At 44.0% G+C, this 25,987-nt stretch overlaps 2 protein-coding genes across 7 annotated transcripts in view; both read right to left on the reverse strand.

Annotated features, from left to right (window-relative positions):
* The window catches only part of LRIF1 (ligand dependent nuclear receptor interacting factor 1), a 30,818-nt gene extending 9,859 nt beyond the window's left edge, over nucleotides 1-20,959 (reverse strand). Inside the window, exons 1-3 of the mRNA XM_074977245.1 lie at nucleotides 20,882-20,959; nucleotides 17,875-18,219; nucleotides 3,452-3,727 (exon numbers count right to left, since the gene is read on the reverse strand). Coding sequence (XP_074833346.1) covers nucleotides 3,452-3,727; nucleotides 17,875-18,219; nucleotides 20,882-20,959 — 699 coding nt within the window. The remainder of the gene's footprint in view (nucleotides 1-3,451; nucleotides 3,728-17,874; nucleotides 18,220-20,881) is intronic.
* A 1,449-nt stretch (nucleotides 20,960-22,408) lies between these two features.
* Nucleotides 22,409-25,987, reverse strand: part of LOC142002002 (cryptochrome-1-like) — a 32,968-nt gene continuing 29,389 nt past the window's right edge. For all 6 annotated transcript variants that reach the window (XM_074977736.1, XM_074977732.1, XM_074977734.1 and 3 more), the window contains one exon: nucleotides 22,409-25,043. In XM_074977736.1, the coding sequence (XP_074833837.1) occupies nucleotides 24,946-25,043 (98 nt within the window). In that variant the 3' untranslated portion in view covers nucleotides 22,409-24,945. The remainder of the gene's footprint in view (nucleotides 25,044-25,987) is intronic.

The raw sequence follows: 25,987 nt of genomic DNA on the forward strand, positions 1-25,987 counted from the left end.
CACAACACACTTGGTTTCTTCAGTGCCATTAAGGTTATCTATGGGCCAGCTTGTTACGGCATGAATCCCCTTTGCTCTAATGATGGAACCACACTTCTGAAGGACAACAAAGCCATCAGTTTTCACCGGAAAGAACATTTTGAAGATCTTAGCTGTAACTCCATGCAGATAAAGTCCATTAGCAAATCCCCCATCCATCTCCTAGGGGTGAGCCTGGAAATCCTCCCCATTTGTATGAGGTACCCAATGCCATTAAGCTGAACAACAAGGCAAGACGTGCAGACAGGATCCCCACTGAAATCATAAAGGATGGTGGACCAGGGCTAATTCGGCAGCTTTTACCTGCTCAGCCTTAAAATCTGGAAAAAAGAGAACATATCCACTGGAATGAGGGACACCCTGATTGTCACCCTCTTCAAGAAAGTGGATAAAGTAGACTGTGGAAACTACTGTCTTCTCTCTTTCCTTGCCACTGCAGGCAAAGTTGTAGCATGGATCCTTGCAACTCGCCTTTTGTTCCTGTGAGAAGAAATTTTCCCAGGGTCATAGAATGGTTTTTGACCAAGTCATTGAACTGGGGATATGAGCTTCATAGCATGGCAGCTACAAAAAGTGTTGGGAGCAATACGGACCACTGTATATGGCTTTCATTGATCTGACTAAAGCATTTTATTCAGTGTATTGCCATGCCCTCTGGATTGTACTTTCGAAGACTAGATGTCCTGATAAATATATCACTGTCCTGAGCTGCTTCATGACAACAGGAAAGCAACTGTTCTCAGTAGTACTGGCTCCCAGAGTGATTCTTTCAAAGTACAAACAGGAGTCAAACAGGGCTGCATCGTCCTCCGAACCATGTTTGCAGTTTTATTGCCATAATTCTTTACTTAATTGCTGGGAAGCTCCCAGGCAGCATGGAAATCATTTATAGAATGGACGGAAAGGTGTTCAGAGTTAGCAGGTTGAAATCTAGAGAGTAAGATTTCCAATACATCTATTGTGGAACTTCAGTATGCTGATGACAATGCAGTTTTCACCCACTCGAAGATCTTCAAACTATCGTGAATGTGTTTGCCAATGCTTACATGTGTCTTGGCCTCACCCTCAACATCAAGAAGATCAAAATGCTCCATCAGCCCTCTCCAAATGAGGTAGCACATGCTTCATCTATTAGAATCAATGGGAAAGTACTGGAGAATGTTGACTATTTCCTCTACCTTGGAAGTCATAGATCATCCAAGGCAGATATTGATGCAGAAATCCAACAATCTGAGCTGTGCTAGTGCAGCCTTTGTTTATGGTGTAGAGTTTTTGAAGATCACGACATTCGAGCAAACACTAAGCTTCTTGTTTATCAAGCCGTTATTCTCCAAAAATTGTTGTATGAGTCTGAAACTTGGACAACCTACTGACATCTCTTGGAAGTCCTTGAGAGGCATTACCAATGCTGCCTCGGCAAGTTCTTGAAGATCAAATGGGAAGACAGATGCACCAACATTAGTATTCTGGAAGAGGCAAAGACCACCAGTATTCAAGGCAATGATCATCTGCCAGCAACTCCACTGGTCTTGTTACGTTATCTGGATGCCAGATCATTGCCTCCCAAAACAGGTCTTGTTCTCCCAGCTGAAAGAAGGGTACTATAACATAGGATGACAAGGAAGCATTATAAGGACTTGCTGAAGGATAACTGAAGGTCCTGAGGTCCCTTCCAGCCCTAGGATTCTATGAACTTGAAGAAGTGCACTATTGACATTGACACTTTGGGAGACACTTGCCCAAGATTGCTCAAAATGGAGAAAAGTCCTATGTGATGGTACCCTGCATTATGAACTTGCCCGCTGACAAACTGAGGACAAGAGACGCTGGAGGAAGGAGACTGGCTTTCAGTCATGGTCAACAGCCTCCTGCTGCACCTGGAAACATCTGTGCCCACTGTAATTCAACTTGTGGTTCAAGGACAGGCCTTACTAGCCACCTGAGTATGTACAACTTTCATGAAAGATGATCATACCCACCAATGAGCTATAGCCATACGCAAAAGAGGATCTGCGGGAACCACTGCAAGAGCTGCTCTGAAGGAACATGAGAGACAAGAACAAGGTTCTCTGTAAGTTGTGTGACCATGCAGCTGCCTAGTAAGTCTTGCACAGGGACTCAGCGCCAGAGCCAGCCTGTCCATAGGATGGCTGTCCCAAACCCCATCCTTTGCAGGGCCCCACATTGGCCACTCTGTTCCCTCCCACTCACACTCTCCGCCGGGGGATCTTGAGCAGCTCAACAGTCTGATAGACCCCACCACCATCTCCTGGCTTTCTGCATTCGGCTTCTCTGCAGCCAGCAGGAAGCAGAGTGCCCTGGCCCCAGAGTATTCTGCTTCCCACCCCCTCAAAGAAGCCGTGTGCAGCGTGATGGGAGGGCAGTGGGGCACAGCAGGCCGCCAGGCCGTGCAGGGGGAGGGGAGAGTGAACCCTGCTGCTGCCTGACCCCTCCCATAATCCCCCAGCCTGTGTGGCAAGGAGCAGAGGGAAAGGCGGCAGGGATGAAGCAGGGGTGGGGCTGCAGAGCTGTTCCACAGGGAGCTGTCACTGCCAAGGGAGACACAAGCTCCTTGTATCCCCAGCAGCAGCCCATAAAGTCCCTGTGTTCTGGGCCAGCTCTTCCTGGCAGGAGTGAGGGAATGCAGCTCCAAACACTGCCATTTGTCCCGCCCCGCAGATGGAGCCACAGAGCTGCAAGCATCAGGAAGCTCTGTCCCTGCACTGCAGGGTTCCCTCTCGTTTTTAACATCCATGGGCAGAAGAAATTTTGTTATGTGTGCCAAGGCATGTGTGGATGTGCACCACCATCAGAAACAGAGGCTGCTCACTGAGGGCGGCTGTGGGCGTTCTGCTAATTAGCTGGGGAGCACCTGAAGCCTCTTGGGTGGCGTCCCAAGCACTGAGCTTACAGGGAACACTGCTGTACTGACTTTTCCTAGAGGCTCCACTCATGCAGCTCACATTGGCCAGGAACATGAACACCCCCCACACACGCTCCAAACCTCTGAGCCCCACCCTCCACCAGAAATCATCCATGTGCAGAATGAATTTTGTTAAGTGCACTAACATGGAGGTGAGGTGTAGCACATCATGTCCATATGGCTGCACATAACGAAATTCATTCCGCACATGGCCTTAGAAAATTAAAGACAATACTGGACAAGAAGGGTCGTTTGTGAACTGAGTGTCATCTGCTTGCCAGATGACTGGCAACCAATACTGCCCATACTTGTGGCAGCAAGAGTGAAACTAGTGCTGAACAGAGAAGCATCCTATTTCCTCTGCCTTTTCCTTCATGTTAATTTGACTTGTGTTAAATTTTAATTACACTAGAAGTAAAATTCTACTTTTAAAAATGTACATATAGGCCACTGTAGGGTACACATCAAAATATATAAACAGCGAGTTACCTTTTCCTCTTTGTCGTGGTTCTGCTTCCTCGTTGTTACAGGCATTCCCTGTGGTGATGCACTGCAAAAATCATTCTTTTTTAAGTTATTACTGGAGCACACACTTGCTTCTAATCCTGTAGGAGGTTTTCTTAAGGGAATTCTCTTAAGGTATACTCTCTCCTCTTTAAAGAGACCAAATCTCTTTCTCAGTTCAAGGTACTGCTTCCCAGAAGATTCTCTTTTGTGTTTGATTTCAGTGGCAGTTTCTGATGAACACACCTTCTCATTTTGTATCTGAAATCATAAGAGTACAATATATAAAACGGTGATACAGCCACCCACTGCCACACCTGCGACAGATAAAACACTGACATTCTGTTAAAAAGTGTTCACTAAGCATTAAACACAGGCTTGCTTGGAGAAATTACAGTATTATAATATGATCGTTGTCTATTCATTCCCATACGTTTATTTTAAAACAGCATACAAATGAAAGTTAAGTCCCGCTTGTATACTAATAAAATACTATAGGAAGCAAAGTAGCCACTCTTCCTATGGTCCTAGAATTACCCAGAAATAGATAAAGATTCATCACAATGACACTGTTGATAATGCTAGAATTTTGGTAGTACCAGTCCCTGTATGTAACTTTGTTGTTGCATGACTGCACTTTTCACCATCAAGGCCTGGGGAATAAGGGGACTTCGAAGTAGGTGGGGTCCTTTCGAAAAGGAGCCCCGTCGGGACGAGACGCGCAGCGGCGAGGTGCGTCAATTTCGAAGTGCGGCTGCCGCCCGCATGCTAATGAAGCGCTGAATATGCATTTCAGCGCTTCATTAGTAAACTTCGAAATGGCCATTTGCGTGGCCATTTCGAAGTTTGGGGCACGTGTAGACGTAGCCTAAGTGTGCACAAGTGTGCCATGTGAGAGGAGAGAGGAAGAGAAGTAGCAACTCATCTGACACTATCCAATCTCTACAGAGGCAGCGCGAATTGAGAAAGCTCTAACTTAGAGGTACCACAAAGCAGATGATAGATGTAAATTCACACTTCAATCTCGTGTTGAGTGAGACACATAGGCTGTGTCTACACTACAAAAATAACTTCGTCAAAGTAAGCAACTTGCAAATTGAGTGTCTACACTCACCCTAGTTCAAAAGTTCAACTTCGAAGTAGGGCACTTCTACATCCCTGGGAATGGAATAAGGGCTTCGAAGTTGGGCTCCTTAACTTTGAAGTAAGGGAAAATGTGCGTAGACTCTCTGCTGGCTACTTCAAAGTAGTGTCCAAAGTTAACTTCAAAGTTATTCCCTAGTGCAGACACACCCATAATGAATTAAAAATTAAATATTTTAAACTAGTATGTTTTAATTTAGCATTTCTCAACCACAAAAAAAAACCCTCACTGTATCCACTAATCCTTTGTGAATGCAGAAGAGTGTGGAATATGGGTCATGATACAGTAAACTCTTTCACATCTGGCAACTCCAGATATTCAAATATTCTGGATAATAGAGATGTATACCTAGCAATGCATAACACTAAAGAAAAACAAGATTAGATATTAAGAAACAAAATGTATGCAGAGTACTTTTTACCACAAATGTATGGTATTGTACACTATAAGCTTATACTGTATTTGCTGTATTTATTTGTATTTACTTTCGCTATACTGTACTTTTGGAAAATGTTAACTAAAATTGAATTATGGTTAAAATGCCAGTTCGTCCAGAGTTCTGGATGGCAGAATGCCGGATATGAAAGAGTTACTGTATTAATTTTTGGCTATTACATGGCTAAGGCTTTAAAAAAGCACCTAGTGTGGGTTGGGAAGGACTGTTGCCAGTAAAACTGCTATTCCATCTACCTTAAAGTTTCCTTCTGGCCCAACCCATAACCCACAGTGGATCTCTCCCCTTCATCCCACTCCATTTACCTCCCTGGATTGGGAAGGAGCTGGTGATTTGACATTTCTCCCTCCCCAGCATGTGGAGGACCATGCCCCTCTTCTTTCCCCACAATTCCTTCTTGACAAATACAACAACTGTTGCCTTTGATTCTCCCTGCTGGGTAAGCTTGGAACTGCTCTGAACTGCTAAGCAGAGCTCTTATCTCTACTCAATAACTATTTAAAAGCCCTACATAGGAGGTAAATACCAATGCCTGCAACTCTCCCAGGCCTGGAAACAGCCTCAGGTTCCTTCCTTTGCTTCTTCTGGAACCCCTAGCAACTTCCTGTGAGTCACAATACAAAGACTAGAAAACCCTGCAACAAGTAGTACTACCCAGTTGCCTGTCTGAAAGGGAACAGGTTTGATAGGAATCATGTTGGCTTGCTTTCACCTACTCCACTTTTGCTATTCTTTTGAATGAGGCAGTTAGTGGTACTATGCTGACATAAATAACCAATTATCATACAGCAAATATGACTTGTGTACGATAACACGTCCCAGGATGACATGATTATTGCTCCTCTGCACCACCGTCTCTTCTGTTCTTGCTTCAGAACTCTTTCCTTCTCTCCACGTACGTGATCCACTCTCCTATCAACAGCTTGACGGTATGCAGGAAGACTTAGACATCCTCCACCAAAACATGTACAGGAAAGTGTAATTTCACCACAGGTCTAAAGAATCAAAAGTTTCCTCTACATTTTTATCTTCTACCCGCATGGACTCATTGTAGGAGGAACATCACCAACATTTGCCATGCTATACCTGGAGAAGCTTAAACAGGTGAAGCTTGCTACTGCAAACCAGAAAACAGAGGCAAAGAGGGGCTACCCAGGAACAGATGCTGTAATGTAATGTAAATGTGTACAGACCTCACCCCAGCAACCCAGGCTACCTTCGCTGGGTGGGGGAGTGTGACATAGGAGAGACACGGGGCCAAGCTTGAATGAGGCAACACCTGATAATTGCCTAGTGAGACAGACAACAGGGACGGAGGCCTTGACCTCAGACATGGGTCCCACTCCTAATTTAAATCCACTCACCACCAGGAAGGCAACCAGAGGGATGAGCTCGATAATCTGCTGCTCCTGTGAGCAACAGGGTAGATGAAGAAAGACGACCCTGGAACAGAATGAGAAGACACAGAAGGTAGACCAGAAGCTGTAGGACTCTTCCCAGTCAATGGTCCCAGTATGGGTCCAAGGGAAAGAAGGCTGTAACAATCCATGGTCACCCCTAGGACCATCCATTTTACAAGACGATAATAAACTTTGTAAAAAGTGTACTGTTTAAGGTATCATTTCAAAAGTCATGATTTGCTGATTATTATTGTCCTGATAAAACGTGTGGCAACATTGCACATAAAGGTATAAAATTCATTGTACAATATTACCCAAGTTTTGCCCCTTCTTGTTCTGGAGGGGAGCCACCAACCAAGATCCCCAGAGGCATAAGGCTAGCCAATACCTAAGTCAGGTGTCCATGAAATCAAACCACTACCATCTCATGGAGTGGCCACTCTTCAACAGAAGTGGGGGTGCACCTACATTCTGAGAAACAAGCAGCTTAAGGTTCCTGGCCACGGAGACTGTCCATCTCCTGAACATCAGCAGCAGATGATGCTTTGCAAGAGAAAGAGCTTCAAGAGGGCAGGTCCCCCAAATCATCTCTCCCTTGCTATCTACCCTCAGCATCACAACCTCTGCAGAGAAATGAAGGAGCTCTGGACTGCAGGAAGGAGAGCTCCTGCCTGTATCTAACTGTCCCAGTGCAAATTGGCTGTGATAGAAATAAATTATTTAGGGTATCAGAGAAGAGGAGGCATTGTGAAACCTGTATGAGGCAAAGTCCACAAATAAACTCATCCCTCACACTCCAGGCTAGGCCTGAGGGGATACTATTGCCAGTTCATCTTCAACACTACATCAGGTATTTGGACTCAAAAGAGATGTTGGGATTAGGCGAATTCCTGCCACGAGTGGTAGATTGCCCAGGAGCAACAAGGCAGTTCCCACAGGGAACCCAGGGGAAAGAGATTACTGCAGAGCTAGGTTGAGGGACAGCCAACTACATCTTATGAAGAATGACATCAGACAATTGTTTTACTTTTTATGCATTTTTTTACATTGAAGTCTTCACTGTTATTTATACATTGTGACATTTTAACCTCACTTTTTACTAAGATGGTGGGAAAACAAGTTAAGACGGAAGAATTCCCTGCAACTCTACAGGCTGGGGACTAGCTGGCTAAGCAGCACTTCTGCAGAAAAGTACCTGGGGATTACAGTGGATGAGAAGTTGGCTCTGCGGTGGCAGATGACAAAACAAGAAGCAAAGATCATAAGTTGTAGTAAAGGTGGTTGCGGTTGGATATTGGGAAAAACTATTTCAATGGGAGGGTGGTGAAGCACTGGAATGGGTTACCTAAAGAGGAAGTGGAATTTCCATCCTTAGAGGTTTTTAAGGCCAGGCTTGACAAAACCTTGGCTGGGATGATTTCACTGGGGTTGGTTCTGCTTTAAGATAAGAGTTGAACTAATGACCTCCTGAGGTGTCTTCCAACCCTAATCTTCTCTGAGTCTATGAAGAAAATATGGAGAAAAATTAATCATTTGCCTCTACTTTTGTCTTCTCCCTTCATTTGGATATCAAAAGAGATACGTCTATTGTTTCCTAGCATTCACTTTTACATCTACCAGCCTAGTCCCCTTGGATGTCCAAGGCGTCAGATAGCTTGCAAAAATACCTTTAGCTCATACTGCAATGACTCTGATAGTTCAGAAACTCTTTCAAAGTGAGCGTAAAGCAGTTTCAAATAAGTACTACCCTCTACCCAGAAAAGGTGAAACTTGGCCAACAGGACTTGCTCTACCTTCCAGAAGGAAAGCTCTTCCATGGGTTCACCTGAAAAGGAGCATAGCTTGGAAAGAAGGGTTTGGTTCAGTAGGAGTTTTGATCTAGCTTGACCAGAGTAAAACGGCAATCCCATTGACTAACAAATAAATAAAGTGTCCCTTTTTCCCCTTCTCATCTTTGTTCATTTGCATAATTAAATCTTACTGATTAAAAATGTATTGCTTTTCTTTTGGGGCGGGGGGGGCGGAGGTGGAGGAGCTGCATGCTCATTTTAAGAAAAAATGTGATATGAAAGACTCTGGCTTCAGTCACTCCAAATCAGGATGTAGAATTAATTTGGCACAGATAACCGTGGGCACATTTTACTGCAGAGTTACCTTTTGTTCTTCACTGAAAGCACAATGTTGTTTGGACTGGGGTTTAACAGCAGTTGCAGTGTTAGGGGAATGACTCTTCTCTTTGCTGTTACAATGCATGTTTTCATCTGTCACCATTTTTTTAACTGGAATTGTTCCACTTGAAATCCCCTCTGTTGATGGCGACAGCCTGCACTGGTGCATAGTAATAATATTTTGATTCACACTTGATGTTGGGAGTAGAGTGGGTGCAGGTTTTAAGTTCCTTCTTAAATCAGGCTGTAGAACAGGTTCTGTAGTTATACTTAGCTTGGGATCCTTCTGGGTAAGTGTCATACCTTTATTTTTTGACAACACTAAATTTACCACCTTATTGGTTATCAGCTGTGATGTGTCCTTTTTAAAAGGAGCATCAGTTCCTGAAGAGGTTTGTTGGTCAACTTGAGCTGACAGAACCTCCGACCCTCTTTTAGTCAGCAAATACACTTTTCCATTGTACATCACCAGAGCATTATCTTTAATAGGAGTGATTTTTGTCTGGCTTCCACTTGGGCTGTTGGAGCAGATTTGTAAAATATTTGCAGGATTTTTTTCTACGTTCTTCATATCTGCCAAGGTTTTCAAGATCTTTGAAGCTACATTATTTGATGATTTTACAGGAACAAGGCGAGGTATCGATGCCTGGGAATTTTCTTGCACAACCCATTTCATTGGAGTCTGCTGGCACTGTTTGCCATCAGCAGCTACCATCAGTGGAATAGAACTCTGTACTGTTGTTTGTGTGGTTGTGAGTATGAATGGCTCTGATGCTTCTTTAACAGGTTTGGGGCAAATGGTTTGCAAGCGCTTGGGAATGACTGTTTTCACTGTATTTACTGGTGACACATAAATGACAGTTGGCATTTTTGTTGCTTCGGCTGCTCCAGAGGCATTTGCAGCTGCAGCTGCCAGTATTTTCTGCTGAACTGTAGGTGGTAAAGAAGAAGCTGGGACAGATTTCACTTCTGCATGAGCTGGTATCTGTAGATGATGCCCAGAAGGCAGAACAGGAGACTTTACTGTCACTGGAAGTCTTTTTGTGTTTACTAACACATATGCGGTATTACTCTGGTTAGATGAAGTTGACACTGCAACATTTTGCAAAGATAATCTATCAACTGAAAGGGAGTTGCTCTGAATGTTAGAAACTGGTTTTGTAGTCAAACTGTCTTTTTCAGGGATCACACTAATATTTTCTTGTTTATCTAATGTCCTTGTAAGAATAATCTTTCCAGGATTAGTGGAATTAAAAGCAGGTATCTTGAGAGACGAAGATGCAGTGTTACTGGCAAGCTGTGTCTTAAGAGTAAACTGAACTGGACTTGGTATGTTCCCTTTAGTAGTATCAGGCATGACTGATGACTGAACGAGTGGCATAAAATTTCCAGAAGAATTAGAGATTGGAAGCAACTTCAGAAGGTTTTTTCCATCCGGCCCAGTCGTCTGAACTACTTGGTACATACATCCTGCAACGCTTGAAAAACAAAAGAAGAAGAAGAAGAAAAGAGTACTGTAAATGATCAGAACATAAATATTTTGATTAATCTGCACCAATTTTTGTACACCATATACTATATCTTGCATTAGAAGCTGGCTAACTACAGAAAATAAGAATCTTCTGTAATTTCAATTGTATAACTTACGCTTCTCTAATGACACACAGCACTGGGTCAGCTGTTACAAAACACTGTCACTTACTTCGTACTCACACCTAATTATTATATATTAGAGTAGCAGGGAGTGACAATCTTCTCAGCTAAAATCAAAACCCCAAAATACCTTCATCTCTGCCTATCAGGCCCCTCTTCTTGAGATATAACATTTCACTGTGCCCAAACTCTTGAGAGAAGCCAAATCTCTTGCTTTCCCACCACTCTATTGCTCATACATTTAACACTCCTGCTCCACAGGCCCATCCACCAAAAACTGAGCACTCTGGGGAAAGAGCATGAGGCTGAATTTAAAAAGAAGAAAAAAAAATGAAATTAGATATCTGCTTCTCTTTCTGGGCTTATCATCTCCAGTTGTCTAGAAAGAAGTGAAGGGCAGAGCAGGCTGTCAACAATCAGGCAGAGAAGAGAGGGAACTGTTGGCTCCCTACCTGCACATGCACCCTTAAATGGTGAAAGCGACAGACTTATCTATTTGATAACTTATTCTCTCATTCAGCCAGACCCATGAGTTCTCACTAAAGGGGTATTTACTGCATCTGCAGCCAGGCAGCTCAGTTTCCCCAGAACATGTGCTTGATTGTAATAATAACCATGTATAGACAGAGGTCTACCTCACCGATAGCCATAAAAATTGTGTCATGGATCATGAAATTGGGTCTCCCCTCATGAAATCTGGCCTCCAGCCACACAGCTGTGAAGGCAAATCAGAAAGCAGAGGCTGTTGGATGGAAACCCAGCTCTGAAGGCAGCACCTTCAGCAGCAGCAGAGCAGAAGATAGGATGGCATGGTATTGAATTGCCACTTTCACTTCTCCACTGCTGCTATTAGCAGCTCTGCCTTCAGACCTAGGCCCCTGGCCAGCAGCTGCTGCCTTCCAAACACCCAGCTTGGAGGGCAGTGCAGAAGTAAGGGTGGCAGTACCACAATGACCACTACAACAGTCTTGCTGCTGTCTTCTGAGTCAGGACTCCAAATTAAGAAACCTTATTGATAAATCAATAATTCTTCATGGGTTAATTGTGGCATAAATAGAAAATTTTGTGGATATGTAACACATTATTACAAAATTTGCTATTTATACTGTGACCTACCCATGAAAAATATGTGATTTCACCATCATTTAAGTAAACCCCTACATACAGATAGTCTGAGCCACTTGGGACTGAGACACACTGACCCTGGTCTCATCCCCTCACCTAGCACAGAAGGCTGGGGGAATTTACAGGTAAGCTTATGTAGCAGTTGAGAGGATCTTGACTTATTTAAAAGCCTGACCTCATTGGATGTGAATGAAATGAGGAAAGCTAAAGACAGGTTAATTGCCCGATGGAAAGAGAATCAGAGCCATTTTAGACAGAAATTTAGAGAGAGGATTCAGAGGCACCTTTATCTTATAAAGCAGGGAGGGTCAGTTCGCAGGCCCACATCTCAACTAACCTTCTAGATTCAGGTTACGGCTATGATTCATTCCACCTTCGGAGACAGGACACAGAAAATTATCAGCTAAAGGTATAAATGGAGGCTCCACGATCATTCTGAGAATAATATTCAAATCCACTGGTAGAAGGGGCTCATGAACCAGGGGGAATAGATGGTGTAACTGTTTCTAACTTGGTTACTGCAGGGCGAATGTAGATCATCAGCAAACTGAAAGGCAAGATGGCAGCCAGATGGATCTGACCGATCTCAATGACAGTTTTGACTGTTTCATTTGCCATTGGTAGTCCAATATTTAAATGTCTGAGGACCAGCTCAAGTCTACTCTTAGATGGAGAATCAAGCCCACTGCTTCAAGTAGATTTGCTTGGTTGAAGACTTCCTACTATCTAAAAGGATTTTTGGACATTAACAGAACATTCAGTTTAATGCTTCTAGCACCAGAAACCAAGATGTCAGCCTGAGAAACTAGAAGTAGGCAGGAGAATCTCTCACAGAATATGAGAGAGTCTATTAACTGGGTAGCAGATGTCATGGTTCTGGTATCAGTTCTGGAACTTTTGAGAACCGAAGCTGCCAAGAAATCCAGGCTTGGATCTATCCTGATTCTGCTCTGTTTGACATTGTGCTTCAATAGCATCATGGGGCACGCATAGAAGAACTACTGACCCGAAGACAAATGGAAGGCCTCCATCAGCAATGCTGGGTCCAATTTGCTCTCAGGAACTTCCATAAATATTCTGTGTCTTGCGAGTGAGAAGTTTACCTGGACCTTCCAGCCCATGTGGAAAAGGGTGAGTCTTTGAGGAATCATTCCAACTTCCAATTGTAGTACCTGCTCAAGAAGACTGCTAATAGATTGTCCTTTCCCAGCAAATACAGAGCCACTGGGGTGATTCAACTGTGGATGCTCCACTCCCAGTGTAGGACAACTTACTGGGACAGCTAACTAGAGAGGTCTGGCTCTCGACTGGTACTTAGTGCAACAGATCATCACCGTGGTGTTGTCTGGATAATTTTAACCTGTAGTGCTTTCCTTGTTCTGAAATCTAGAAAGTTTAGCTCTCTGCTCCAGTGATTTGATATGAAACTTCGTTTCCAAGCCTATTTTATGTTCCTTTTGCCACAGTCCCTGTTGCACTCCAGTACAGCACAGTACTACGGCAGCTCCATCTACGAAAATAAATACGTAACACTTTCCCCATGTTTTCATTTTCAATAGACCACCTATTTATGTTCTGACAATCCATATTTGCTTTATGTAAATCGTGAATGGAAAATGGAAGTTTTATTCACAGAGTAGGACACAGATGGGAGTTTTGGCATCAGAAGATATGGGTTAGTACTTCATCTCGTGTTTCTACTTAAGTGATCCCAGTGAAAGTTAATATGGACACTTCTATCACCGGCATCATGTTTCACAGTAAATGACCCAGTTGAGATTAATGCCACCTCTTCCCATGCAAGATCAGGAAGACAGCATCTGACTCCTGGGTCACACACAGGTTTGTAACACATCGCTCATACTTTAAGAGGTTTTTTCATAAACACACAGTCCAGAATCTTTCCTCTTTTAAACGTAAAAAGCTTACGCTCTGCATCCACGGGCAGAATTTACAAAAGACTCCCGAGCTGTGGAACTGAAAAATGCCTGGGCTTTGCTCATGTCCTGGGGAGTCCACAGGCACCAACCTGCTCCCAAAGTGCCTATTAATGAAAACAGTGAAGGAGTGAGAATGAACTCCATGACAGGCGTGTTCCTCCTTCCTTGCCCCCAGTGAGCTTGGAGGAGGGAGGAGCTGGAGAGGAAGTGGGATTATTTTTAAGCATTTCGAGAATCAGGAGCAAAGGAAGATAGAGATGACAGAGCCATTAAGGACAGTGGGTATGTTTCGGACTCTGTATCTCTGCTGGTCAGAAAGAAGTGGAGAGTTGTTTGCACTATATCCCTAATTTACACCCTGGGTAATGTGTAAGAGGAAACCCAAAGGCCAACTTCCTCAATACACACTGTTTTCTCGACAATTCCAGGCTTAGGCTGCAGGGCTACACTTGTGCTATGGACAATTTGCTAAGGATGACTAACAGAGCACAGTGAAAGTGGACAATGGGAAAGGAAAGGAACAGCCAGACAGTTTAAAAGTTCAGTTTTATTGACATCTGTATAACTCAAACATACATTAAACAACTGTGGGGAAAAGCAGTCTTTGTTGAGATGTGACAATCCTGCCCCTTCCCGGAAGGATTGAGAAAGCTCATCATACACACTGGACATGACTGATGAGTCTTCTAGCAAAACTAGGAAAGACCTGGACTTTAAATGTAGTTTAAAAAAAATCCAATATTTTAAAAATATTTTTTAAAAGCCTCAACATGGGGAAGAGGGGAAGTACCCAAGAGAGTTAAAAACCATTTTTCTTCACTTTGCAGATTTCTTTTTCTCTGGAGAATATGATTATGAATTATTTTGGAATAATGACGCCGTCAAACTGTTCATATGTGAGTAAATGAGATTTTTTTTAAAATTTAGCTTAATTCTTTTAGTACAGAATTATGGGTAAACTCTGCCTATAATTCAAGCAGAACTAAACATCTCTGTCACTGTTACAGGAAGGTGCCCTGCCGCCATCCACTTACTTTACTTTTACGCTCCTTGGTGACAAATGTTGACAAAGAAATCCTTACAATAAATTGAGCAATTTCAGATTATTTGAGGTTTCCTGGATTTCACTCCCTTCCCCCCTTTTTAAAAAATAATAAAATGAAATGTTTGTAGAAACTTTCCCTGTTTCTTCAATAAACTATCTCAATCTCTCACTGCCACTTTATGGTCTCAGAAAGGCAGACATGTGAGTCAGTAACTTCACAAATACCAAGCAGTCTTATGGCACCTTATAGACTAACAAATTTATGAGGTCATGAGCTTTCATGCGTAGAACTCACTTCCTGAGGTTTTACTCACAAAAGCTCGTGAACTAATAAATTTGTTAGTCTCTCAGGTGCCACAGAACTGCTTGTTGTTTGCAATTTTATAATTAAAGAACATATTTTCCCCCTCCCTCCCCTTTGACTCTGTATTATCTCTTGAATATAAGTCAAGCCCTTGAATAGAACATGAAGGCAAGAAGCATCCAGGGAGAGAAGCAGTAATGAGATGACACATTTCCCAGGGGGGTAGCTTTGTTGTTTCAGCAAAAAAACCATGAAGCCCTGCAGCACTTTAAAGACTAACAAATTTACAAACAAAGTGATGAGATGGTTGAAAACTTCTTTAGATTGACCTGTCCAACTTCTTCAGTATGAAATTTAGGAATGGGGCTTTGGTGAAAATGTCTCTCCCCTTTCATAATATATCACAGATAAAGGAAACTGACCTATGCATACTATCTTTACTGAACTTAAGAACCAGTCTTCTTTTTTATCCCTGAGTTTCAGTGTGTAAGACAATTTTTTAAGCTTCCTGCTAAGATATGCTACTTACAACAGCTTCATTAATAAATGAATGAAGATGCAGAGCTTTGCCGTTTAGGTGGTGGCTGGTAGCATTACCTGGTATTTTGTTAATCCACAGGCGGCCTGGCTTTCAGCAAGCTTCCGGCTGCATGGGAGGAGAAGGGGCAGGGCTGAGTTGCCACCTCATGTGCTAATGAAAATCAGCTCACATGCCATTCTTGGCACCCATGCTGGGGGTTGCTGACCCTGATCTAGATCATTCAGCAGATGTCTAACTGACCTGCTCTTAAGAACTTCAAAAACCTTCCTAGACAAGTTATTCCAATTTATTAACAACCCTATGAATAAGGAAGTTTTTCCTAATGTCCCACCTAAACCTCCCTGGATGCAATTTAAGCCCATTGCTTCAATTTATGCCATATCTGCAATTCCATGTCCATTTTATTTCTTGATGTCATGCAGCAATCTCATTTCTAAATTTTAGAGGACCTGAAGAACTTCAGATTTCACAGTCATGATTAAGCTCAAACATAAGAGTCCAGGTATCACTCAGGCAGTAGGGTTTTTTCTATAGAGACAAGATTCAACAAGTAAGCTCTGTTTTCACAGCACATTGCTTTTCTGGATGGCTGGAGTCTTGGACTAGAGAAAGAATGTTTCATCCCTGTTCTTTCTGTAACCTCTAGGATAGGGATCTTGTGACGCAGAAGCTGCATGCTGCTCAGTCACAAGAGCAGCACTGCTCTTCTGTCATCACGAGAGGAGATATTCAAACAGGGCTGAATCATTAGGCACTCCTCTAATAAGCAAGCTACCTAGAAGACCAACAGTTATTGACAGTGATGAGCTATTTCTAATGACCATTCAAAATTACAATTAATACATTACACTCATTAGATTTGTTTTGCTCCCTTAAAAGGGTTCTTAATCTTGACTGCAAAGATACTGATTGATAAAAAAGAGTCAAGAGGAAATAAGTAACTGCTTTTCTCTTCATTAAATAAAACACAAAAGCACTGAATCTTAGAGGTGTGAAATTAGGAAGTCTTGCTCTGATTCATGCTCCTGGAAGCAAACATTTTTGGCCCACTGAGAAAGATTTATTGCACTTGTAGAGCCACAACCCCTTCCCATCCATGGGAACAGCTCTGTGGCCAGTCCTGGTTGCATAAGAACAGACCCCTTCTATATGTTTTCTTGGGAGAAACATGAAAATAACACAGATTTAGAATACGTGAGGTTAGTAGGAGGAACAAAATTAGTGCTCGTCCTCCTCACTGTTGTCTGCCAACTTAACCCTTCTGGGGCAGCCTTTATCCAGTAACACTACTGGATTAGATCCCAGAGTGTCTTTCAGGAAGGTCCTTGCCTATATACAGAGCAGGTCTTCTCAGGATGATTTATCATGCCAGAGAGGTGTTTGATGGACAGAACCTTAAATGTAAGCATACATCATCTTGTAAATTACGCACTCAAATAAATAAATATCCTGGCTTTCTCAGTACCATAGAATAAGCTTATTTGCTAAATCCCTTACAATTCCTTCCCTACTTACCTAGTCCTCCTTGTCATTCTGCAATGATCAGATGCTTTTCCATGTAAGAGATATTTAAGAGATGTAACATTTTTAAAAGTGTGGTGCTAGATATCTGACGCAATCTATTTCTAAGATGTGGGCTCAGCTACTCATGAGATCCTGCTGGTTTTCCCCATCAATTATCACAATTTAGTAAGCTATGTCACTGTTGCCTATTGCATAATAGTTTTGCTCATGTGTTCATACATAGCTGTGACACTTCCTTGGGCACCAACTGAGACACAAGAAAGTGTGTGCAAGGCACCTCATTATCAGTAGGCTTAGCATGACAGTCTTGTCTTCATGGGCAAGAGGTAACAAGCCTTAAGCTCCTCAAACCGTCGCTAATGCTCCTTGGTGCAGCCCTGGAGTCATGCTGCAGCAGGGCTCAAAGCTCCTTTGGCTGCCAGGGTTAGGATTTGTACCAGGCCTCGGCAAGCCAGACCACAGGCAGGGCTTCTGGTGTAAGGGGGTGGAGCATAGAGAGGTCACAAGCGGAAGGGGACAATCAGGTAGTGAGCTTCCTGCAGTGAGGCATGTGTCCACGTACTGCCCAGGTGACTGACCTAGGGCAGGGACCCATAAACTGACTCCCAAAATTAGGAAATGTTTCCTGTGATAAAACAATTCTGTCCACTACAAAAGCAGCCAAATCAAAACCGAAGTGTAATGCAACAGGTTAATAACGTGCTCTTTGTTTAAGCATGAAGGCGAATCCAAGGCTGTAGGTGTGGGTGTGTAACACACGTGCATGCACACACACTATTGCTCCTCCATTGACGGAGAGAGAGCTGACCCGCCACGCAGCTGATCCAGCAGAGACTCAGCGCAGGAGTCGGCTCCCGACCCAGACGACGCCTTCCCTAGTCTACGCCCAGCCCCGTTCTATCGGGGATGCGGACAAACGTTTCCCCGTCCTTGCAGCCCTCCGCGAGCCAGAAGAGCCCGTTCCTCACCGCGCTTCACTCCGCGCTGTACCCGGTGCCCGATAACCCCCCGGGAAAAGCGGCTGCCACCGGCAGCCCCGGGGTTCCCGAGCAGGGTCCTGGCTCCTCCCGAGCCCGGCAAGCGGCGCGGCGGGAAGCGCGGGGTACTCACCACTGCGCGGCGCTGCCGGGCCCTCCCTCGGAGCTCAGCGGCGCCCCTAGCGGCGGGCCGGACATGGTGCGCGGAGCGGGCCCGGGAGCCGCCCGCCAGCCCGCGGCGCAGCGGGGCTCTGTCCAGGGCACTCCCCGAGCGCGGCGACTCCTCCGGAGCGGACCGGAGCGGCCTCGGCCGCGGCCCCTCGTGCCGGGCGGCTCTCCTGGGGGCGGGGCGGCTCCGGGCTCCCGTCGGCGGGGCCAAGCGCTGCCCGCGGCCTCGCGCCACTTCGCCTCGCAGCGAGAGTCCTGGCCCGAGTGAGGCGTTCAGCCTACTTCCGGCTGCGGGCCCCTCCCGCCAACGCTACTGGTCCCCTCGCAGCGGGACCCTGCGCTCCGAGCCAATAGGGAGCAGCTTCCCGTTCAGCCACTTCCGGGTCAGGCGGCCAGGAAGAACAAAACGAGCGGAATTTGCTGTCTGTTGCCTATCTGCGCCGGCGCGGTGACGGGCACTTCCTGGCGCTTAGGAAACACTTCCGGTAGAGAGGGAAAAGTAAGAATGTAACAATTTTATTAACGGTGCCCAACGTGCAGAGATCAGATCGTGACTCCCCAGCTGCTTCTGGCTCCTCCTCACCCAACTGACGCCCACTGCACCCAGTAGCGCCCCAGTGACACCCCACATCCCATCCCCTTTACCTGACCTCCCCCTCACCCCAACTGACCCCCTTCTTCAGCCACGCATTCGTTCTCCAGTCACTCCAGTTGACACCGTTACCATTCCACTGGCTCCTCACACCTCATCAACCTAAGTACCGACCCCTAATTTCCACATTGACAGACCCACTCCCACCATCTTCCAGTGAGCCACAACTAACCTTCCGTAAGGCCACGTCACCCCTTCATTCTCCAGTCACTTCATTCTCAACTGACCCCCCAATTACCTCTTGCTGCCCTTCCCATTGAGCCCCCTCACTCACCACCACCCCAACTGATCCAAGTACCTCTTTATTAACCTCTGTATTGACACCTACTTTTCATCATCTCAAACTGACCCCGTTATTTGTTGTGTCCCGCTTCTAGTCCCCCACACTTATCACCCCAGCTGACCCCAAGTCACACCCAGCTGACCTTCCAATTACTTCTCATGGACTCCTCGGTTTCCAAACATCCCTGACAGCTCAGTTACCCCTCACTGACTCCCCACAGCTCTTTTGCGTGACCCAGGGTCCAATTGGTTCCAAATGGCAGAGGACAAAGGGGCATAGGGTCTTACAGGAATCCCCTGGGGTGAATATGTACATAATAGTTCACCACAAGGTGGCATGTGAGGGCTCTATCAAGAGTCACTAGCCCCGGGTCATCATAATCATCGTGAAATATAGGTAATGATAATATGTAAGGAATTATGTGTTTGTACCTAAACTTATATGCTTCAGTCTTAAAGTAAGGGCAGTTTACCAGGAGGTGATATACCTCAGAAAAGTTCCTTTCAGACAGAAGGTAAGAGACACCCAACTCCCTGTCTGGCCATTTGGGTCTTGTATACAACAAGGGACACTGAGCCAGGGATGAAATGAAAGAATATGAAAGTTCATATTTGTCACTGGGTTGAAATCTATAGAACATGCCACCAGTTTGGGAGATCTGCCTGTCTTCTGATAGTCTGCTCTGACATACACACTCATATTTGTGAGTCACTCCAGACAGCAAGACGAGGGCAATATTCCCAAGCCTGACTCCCTTTACTCTTTAATGGATATACTCTACTTCAGCATGCCTAGGAATTTAAGGAAAGGCAAAAGTTAAGAGAGAAAGATGGACATCCTTGCTCTTGTGTGCCACATGAATGTCTGAGGGGAGGCAGTGGATTAGCCTTATTAATAACCAAAATTGCTTGATGTAATTTATATATGACTGTCCTCCAATACATTAGGGTTGCTCGAAAACCTACTATTTTAAATGAGCCAAAGCAAATATTGCCACTCCACCCAGTCAAAGGCCTTCTCTGCATCTAAAGATAATACTAAATAAGGATTGGCCTGTAAGTGGGTTGAAAGTACTAGATTTACTACATTACCTACTCCAGGATGTCCGGGTATAAACTCCATTGAAACTCTATGGATAAGTATTTTCCATGTCACGACAGATTGCAGACACTCTACTAGAGTGCTGAAACTGTCTCCCTAAATTCTGCAGTAGTACTACAGCTGATTATGCATTTTGTGACAGTAACACCTTGTATTATGCATGCCAGAACCCTATTTTCAGTGGCTTAGAACTATTATTTTTTCTAGCTGCAAACAATGTGAAGTTTGAAGTTTTAAAGTGTAGCCAAATGGGAGTTAACACTGTTTGAACAAACCTATGAAAGGCCGAACTCAGACCTGAGCTAACAGAATGCAATGCTAATGGGAAGAATTAGAGCCTGTTTCAGTGGTGATGAAACAGTGGTGAACTGCTTGTTTTACTAATAGCTGAATGGATTTTCATGTAACCTAAAAAAAAAACCCTTTGGGCCGACATCAAATAGAGCAATTTCCAAACTCAAAGAAAAATTTCCATGTGAGTGAGAAGAGGAGTTTGTAACTGGGCAAAAGTTCCAACCTCATCTGTAGGATTCACAGTTACAAAATATATTGCACAATGAAAAAACAAAAAAAAAAACTTTAAAAGAGGGGTGGTTCTGTAATCTAAATTAGACTTTTCATTCCTTTGTCTCCCTCTAGTAGCTGGTCCACATAAGACATTTATAATCTCCTAATGTGTCCAGCTAATGGACTATAGATTTTTTTTTTCAAAATCACTAACAAGTGACTACAGTCCTCAGTCCTATTTTTAAAAGTGACTTAAGCACAGTTAGGAGGGATTTATTGAAAGTCCAGGGGTTTAGGAGCCTAAATCCTTCAGCTGTTTTTGAAAATTTACCCATACTCCTTTAGCTCAAGCTCTAAAGTTTCTACTGCTTAAGGCCTTGGGTTTAAACTTATCATCAATCCAAGCAGGGACAGCTAAAAAAATGTTACCCAGTACAGGGCCTCAACAACAGTAAACCCCACATGCTCAGGATGAGTTTCACCAGACAGAAGCAGCATCAAGTTCATCCTAGGAAGGAAACTACCTTCATCTACCTCCAGAACCTGGTCTACAAATACAGATTTATGAATCTACTACTGTCTACAGCTAATGAATTTACCAGGGATGCCCTTGTGCATTGAGCAGGTAACAGCCCAGGTTCCAGTTCTGTTAGCAGCCTCAGTAGAGTCAGTACAGTTTCCTTATTTGCATTCCTGGGTTGCCCTTTATTCTATGTCCTTTAGAAATTAAGGGTGAAAGCCTCACTCTTGCCATGTGTGACATCATCAGATTTTGAGATGAACATGCAAAACTTTGTTTCAACCTTTGTTCTATGTTTGTACCAAATCTTGCGTAAAGTGGACCAAATGAGATGTCTTTTGAAAGCTTACGATTCATGGATTCTATTTTTACCGCTCATACGCATGTATCATTTTTATATTTGTTGTTGTAAGTATTGGCTCTGTGCTTGTAATTTTAATTTGTGTTTCTGGGAGACCTCAACAGGAGTCTTGGCAACCTATTGTGAAAGGGTTCCTAGTCAAGTGAAGCAGTACTTGACAAAGGGCCATATTATGTTCCAATCAACATCTGAGGAATTTGGCTGTGAACATGCAATCCAGCAGACAGGCAATGGCTGATTGCCTAAAAAAATGACTTGGACAGGTGACAGGCTCCATCTTAGATATGCTTACACACAGCAAGAACAAGGTAATTCTCTCCACATGGACAAGGATAGAAAGGGCCATGAGAGCTCTTCCATCTTGGTGTTCTCTCCATCTCATCACTTCAGAAGCATCTTTGCTATAAACTTGGGCCTGGAAGGATTGATGATCCATCCTAACAAAGGATGTACTCCAGAGAATTTTAAGATAGCAGCCTACTCTTCTACCTCTGCTCCAAGCCTGCATCAAGAACTTTGTGATTGGTGTATATAGTTTGATTGCTTTCATAATGTTACTCTCAACTTTTTCTTTCCTTTTATTAATAAATCTTAGATTTAAAGGTTGGCACAGTGGGTTCTTTTGGGTAAGATCTGACCTGGGAATGTGGCTGGTCCTTTGGGATTGGAAGAACCTGTTTGGATTGGGTGAGATTGGTTTTCAGAACCTCTCATCTGTGTGAAGAGGGGACTTGTTGTGGCGCAAGGAAAGCTGGAATGTCTGAGAGAACTGCTTGTGTGAGCTCTTGCTGGCCAGCCTGGTGACAGAAGTGCTCTGATTGGTGTGGTGCCTAATAGTGGAAGACCCCAGTCTTGGGCTATAAGTAGCCCTGTTTTAAGCACTCTGCGGGCTGTTAGAAAACCCTCCAATATTATACCTTGGTCCTTCTATAACAAGTTAAGAGGAGCAGAGCAGAATAAAAAGGCCCTAAAAGCATGGCTGCATTTGGTTAAGGGTCCCCCCACAGTGCGGGAAGCACAGAAGACAATATGACAGCAACTGTCCAATACAAACAACTTTAGCCACAGTGTAAACACAGACCTCACCCAAGATAAGCTGTATAGGGAAAAAAAATAGAAGGGGCTCTGTTAAATATTATACAGCCTGAAAGCACAAGATTGGCTTTTTATGTATAGAACAAACATAACATCAGATAATATGGTAATTATTTTGTATTTATAAGGCACTCACTACTTTGGTAACCGAGTGCCTTTTACACAACATAAAGTCAGTCACTACTAATACAAAATATGAACAGTCAAACGTCCCACTCTAGAGAACACAGAAAAACTGATCCGTTCGCTATGTGCTCAGATTATCATAGCTCTCAGAAAGTGGAAAGTCTGCATAGCAGGATGTGCAGCCAAGTTTACATTTAGTTAGTGCTGGCCTTTTGCTGATCTGCGGCAGATTTCAGGGTCTTCTAGGTCAGGTTCCCAGTGGAGTAGAAATCAGTAAGATGGATTCAGGGATTTTTCTTGTCCAATTTGTTCATTTACAAAGTGCATCCACTTGAGCTTAAAGCACCACTGCTCTGTGATCAGGAAGCAAATGCCTTGGGTCTTCATTGTCTTATAATCTTTCGGCTCAACACATTGTTCTTTGCTCCTGCTTCAGCTGCTGGGCTTTACCTGGAAAGCCTCCACCTCCCAGGCCTAAACCCACTCACTTAGCACTACAGAGCCTCTCAAGGTGATTGCAGGGATTGACTTCCTTTTGTGCATCTGCTGCACAATACAAAAGAACTTCAGAAAGCATTAACCTGCCCACAAGAGAGCGTTTAACCACCACAATCCCTTTACTGGCTGCTCAGGTGCAATGATGAGAATGTGAATTTTTACTCCTTCTCTGCAGAGTTTCATCCTGGCTGCCTATACATCAGTGACAATGTGGATGAGAGCCGCACCTGTTAACAGAACAATTCACATTGCATGGCAATGAATTCACGAAGTAGTGAACTTCTACTCAAGGAGTAAGGCTAGTCCAAGTGTCACCTTTAAGACCATTAGTTCCAGCACTCCTGGTGATCGTACGTCAGAGATGGAAAATCGCTCATTTAGCTAATGAGATGTTAGGCTTGTGAGTACGACTGACAACTTGAATATGACTGGGCAAGACCCTTATTCAAGTCCCCATTTCCACCTGCTGGATGTTAATGCAGCTTTTATGGCTAGGAGCGGTATGGAATCTACTTAAACCCCAAGACTTTGGGTGCTGACCACATCAGAGCAGATGAAGAAGTAACAAATTGCAGAAGCACTTCCTCTCAAAAATACTGTCCCTTGCTAATGAGCAACACACCTTTGTCTTCTCCCACTTGTGCTTCAGCAAACTAGTTGTGTCCAGGTCCCATAGCAACTACTGTGTCTGACAAGGAGCTGGAGGACCCACATGCCATCTCTCCCAGCAGCTTCATGTAGGCTTTGTACAGTAGCGGTGACAGGACTGTGCAGCTATGTGATTTTATTCAGTTCTGCTAGGTCCTGCAGTTGTGCAAGCAATGCTTAGCCATGAGCAGTGTTAAAGGCCACCAGATGATCCAGCACTATTGCCAGAAACATGTGGCCTCTCTCCACAGATCATTGATTGTCATGATTCATGCCATTTCCATACGAGGTTCATGGACTCTTTGCGATGAAAGAACCTGGAGGTGCTGGATTGCTACTGGAGTTACCCTTCCCACCAGTGCCTCATGGTGCTGTCCCAGAGACACAGGAAGACACCATGCATGGTGGTGCATTGCTCTATGTACACTACTTTGCATGAGTCAGAAACAAACAACAACAAAAATCTATTTAAAACAAAACCCCCTCCCCAAATAAAATCCTAAAAGAGACTATGGGCTACTCTACTTCTCTTTGAAATTTAACAAACATAACATTTCCACTTAAAACAAGCAATCCTGTAGCACCAGAGAGACCAACAGATTTTTAGGTCATGAGGGTCTTACCTACAAAAGCTCATGACCTAATAAATGTGTTAATCTCTAGGGTGCTACAGGACTGTTTGTTGTTAGTGAAGCTACAGACCAACATGGATACCCCCCTGAGACTATTTACCATTTCAACTTCAAGTAACTTATTTGCATTAAATTTAAAAAAATATATATTATCCTACGTTTTTGCAGGAATGGACTGTGATGGCAAATAGTACTGCTGTGGAAAACTGTGTGCAAGCCCAGTTGCACAAGGTACTTAGCACATTTAGCTTTAAGTACACGAACAGTCATATTGAAACCAATGGGATGCATGCATAACATTGCCATGTGCACATTAGTAAATATTGCTGAATTGAGGACAGTGAGCCCAAAGGAAGGTTTGGCACAAAACCAGGTTTTAGGGCTTGTCTACACAGAGCAGTAATGTGGACGTTGGCAGAGTGATTTTTTTTTAAGCACACTGCATTGCGCATTAATCGGTCTTTGTAGAACCTGCTGGTGCACAGTAAGAGTTCCCAAATGCACTCACAGGTAGTACGAACCATTTGTCCAGTACAAACGGTTACTTTATACGTGATTTGAATCTGTATCTTCTCTTTGCCATTCTACAGATTCTGGTAAGTCCTTGCAGAACCTATGTCTCTTCTCTATTCCTGGCCCGTTTTCCTTTCTTTAAATTTTCTTCAGAGAGTTCACGCTTTAGTCCCATCTCCATTGGGTCATCTGTGTCATCTAGGGAAGGAGAGAAAAAGAAAAAGAATAAAACCACTGCATAAAGGCAACCTTGTGGATAGAGCACTGGACTGGGACTTAGGAGATCTGGGTTTTATTTCCATTTCTGCCACTGACTTGCTGGGAGACCTTGGCCAAATCACTTCCCCACAGCTCCCAGTATTTCAAGTAGGTAAAGAACATAGCACCTCTAAGGTTTGTCTGGTTTGCCCTTCTGTAGGGTGGTAAAGCACTGGAATACATAACCCAGAGAGGTAGCAGAATCTCCTTCCCTAGAGGTCTTTAAGTCCTGGCTTGACAAAACCCTGGCTGGGATGATTTAGTTGGGATTGGTCCTGCTTTGAACAGGGGGTTGAACTTGATGACCTCCTGGGGTCTCTTCCAACCCTATGATTCCATGATTCAATCCTGTGTGGCCCTGCAACCCTATGTGCCAAGTCACAATGCCACTTAAGTTGCTGTCCTGAGGCAAACTGTCATTCCCCCCAGCACCTCAGAATGTGGGAAATGTTCACTTCAGCCAGGACAGAGCATTTGGGTAGGGCAAACCAGGAATGACCTGGGACTGCTAGAAGATCTGCTTCCCCTGGTCCATGCCTCAGAATCCCCATCTGTAAAATGGAGATAATTATACAGATCTCCTTTGCAAAGCATGTTGAAATCTGCTTAAAATGCTTTATTTCTTCTCTGGCTCTATCAGATGATTGCTGGCAGGTAAAATTACAGACTTGTCTTACTTGACTTAAACCCTTGTACTCCAAGTGAAGCACAGGTCACCTACAAGCCTCCTCCACTTCTCTCTGTCTTTGGACAAAACTTCTAGCTGACTCCAGGAGCACCCCAGTTGTTGTACTTTGGTCTCAGTAGCTCTTCTCCACATTGACAGAGGTTTTCCTCTTTTGTGTTTTCCTTAAGGGTTCCACATGAGAGCTTGATGGACTATG

Source organism: Carettochelys insculpta, chromosome 26, assembly GCF_033958435.1.
Source record: "Carettochelys insculpta isolate YL-2023 chromosome 26, ASM3395843v1, whole genome shotgun sequence".
Lineage (NCBI taxonomy): Eukaryota > Metazoa > Chordata > Testudines > Carettochelyidae > Carettochelys > Carettochelys insculpta.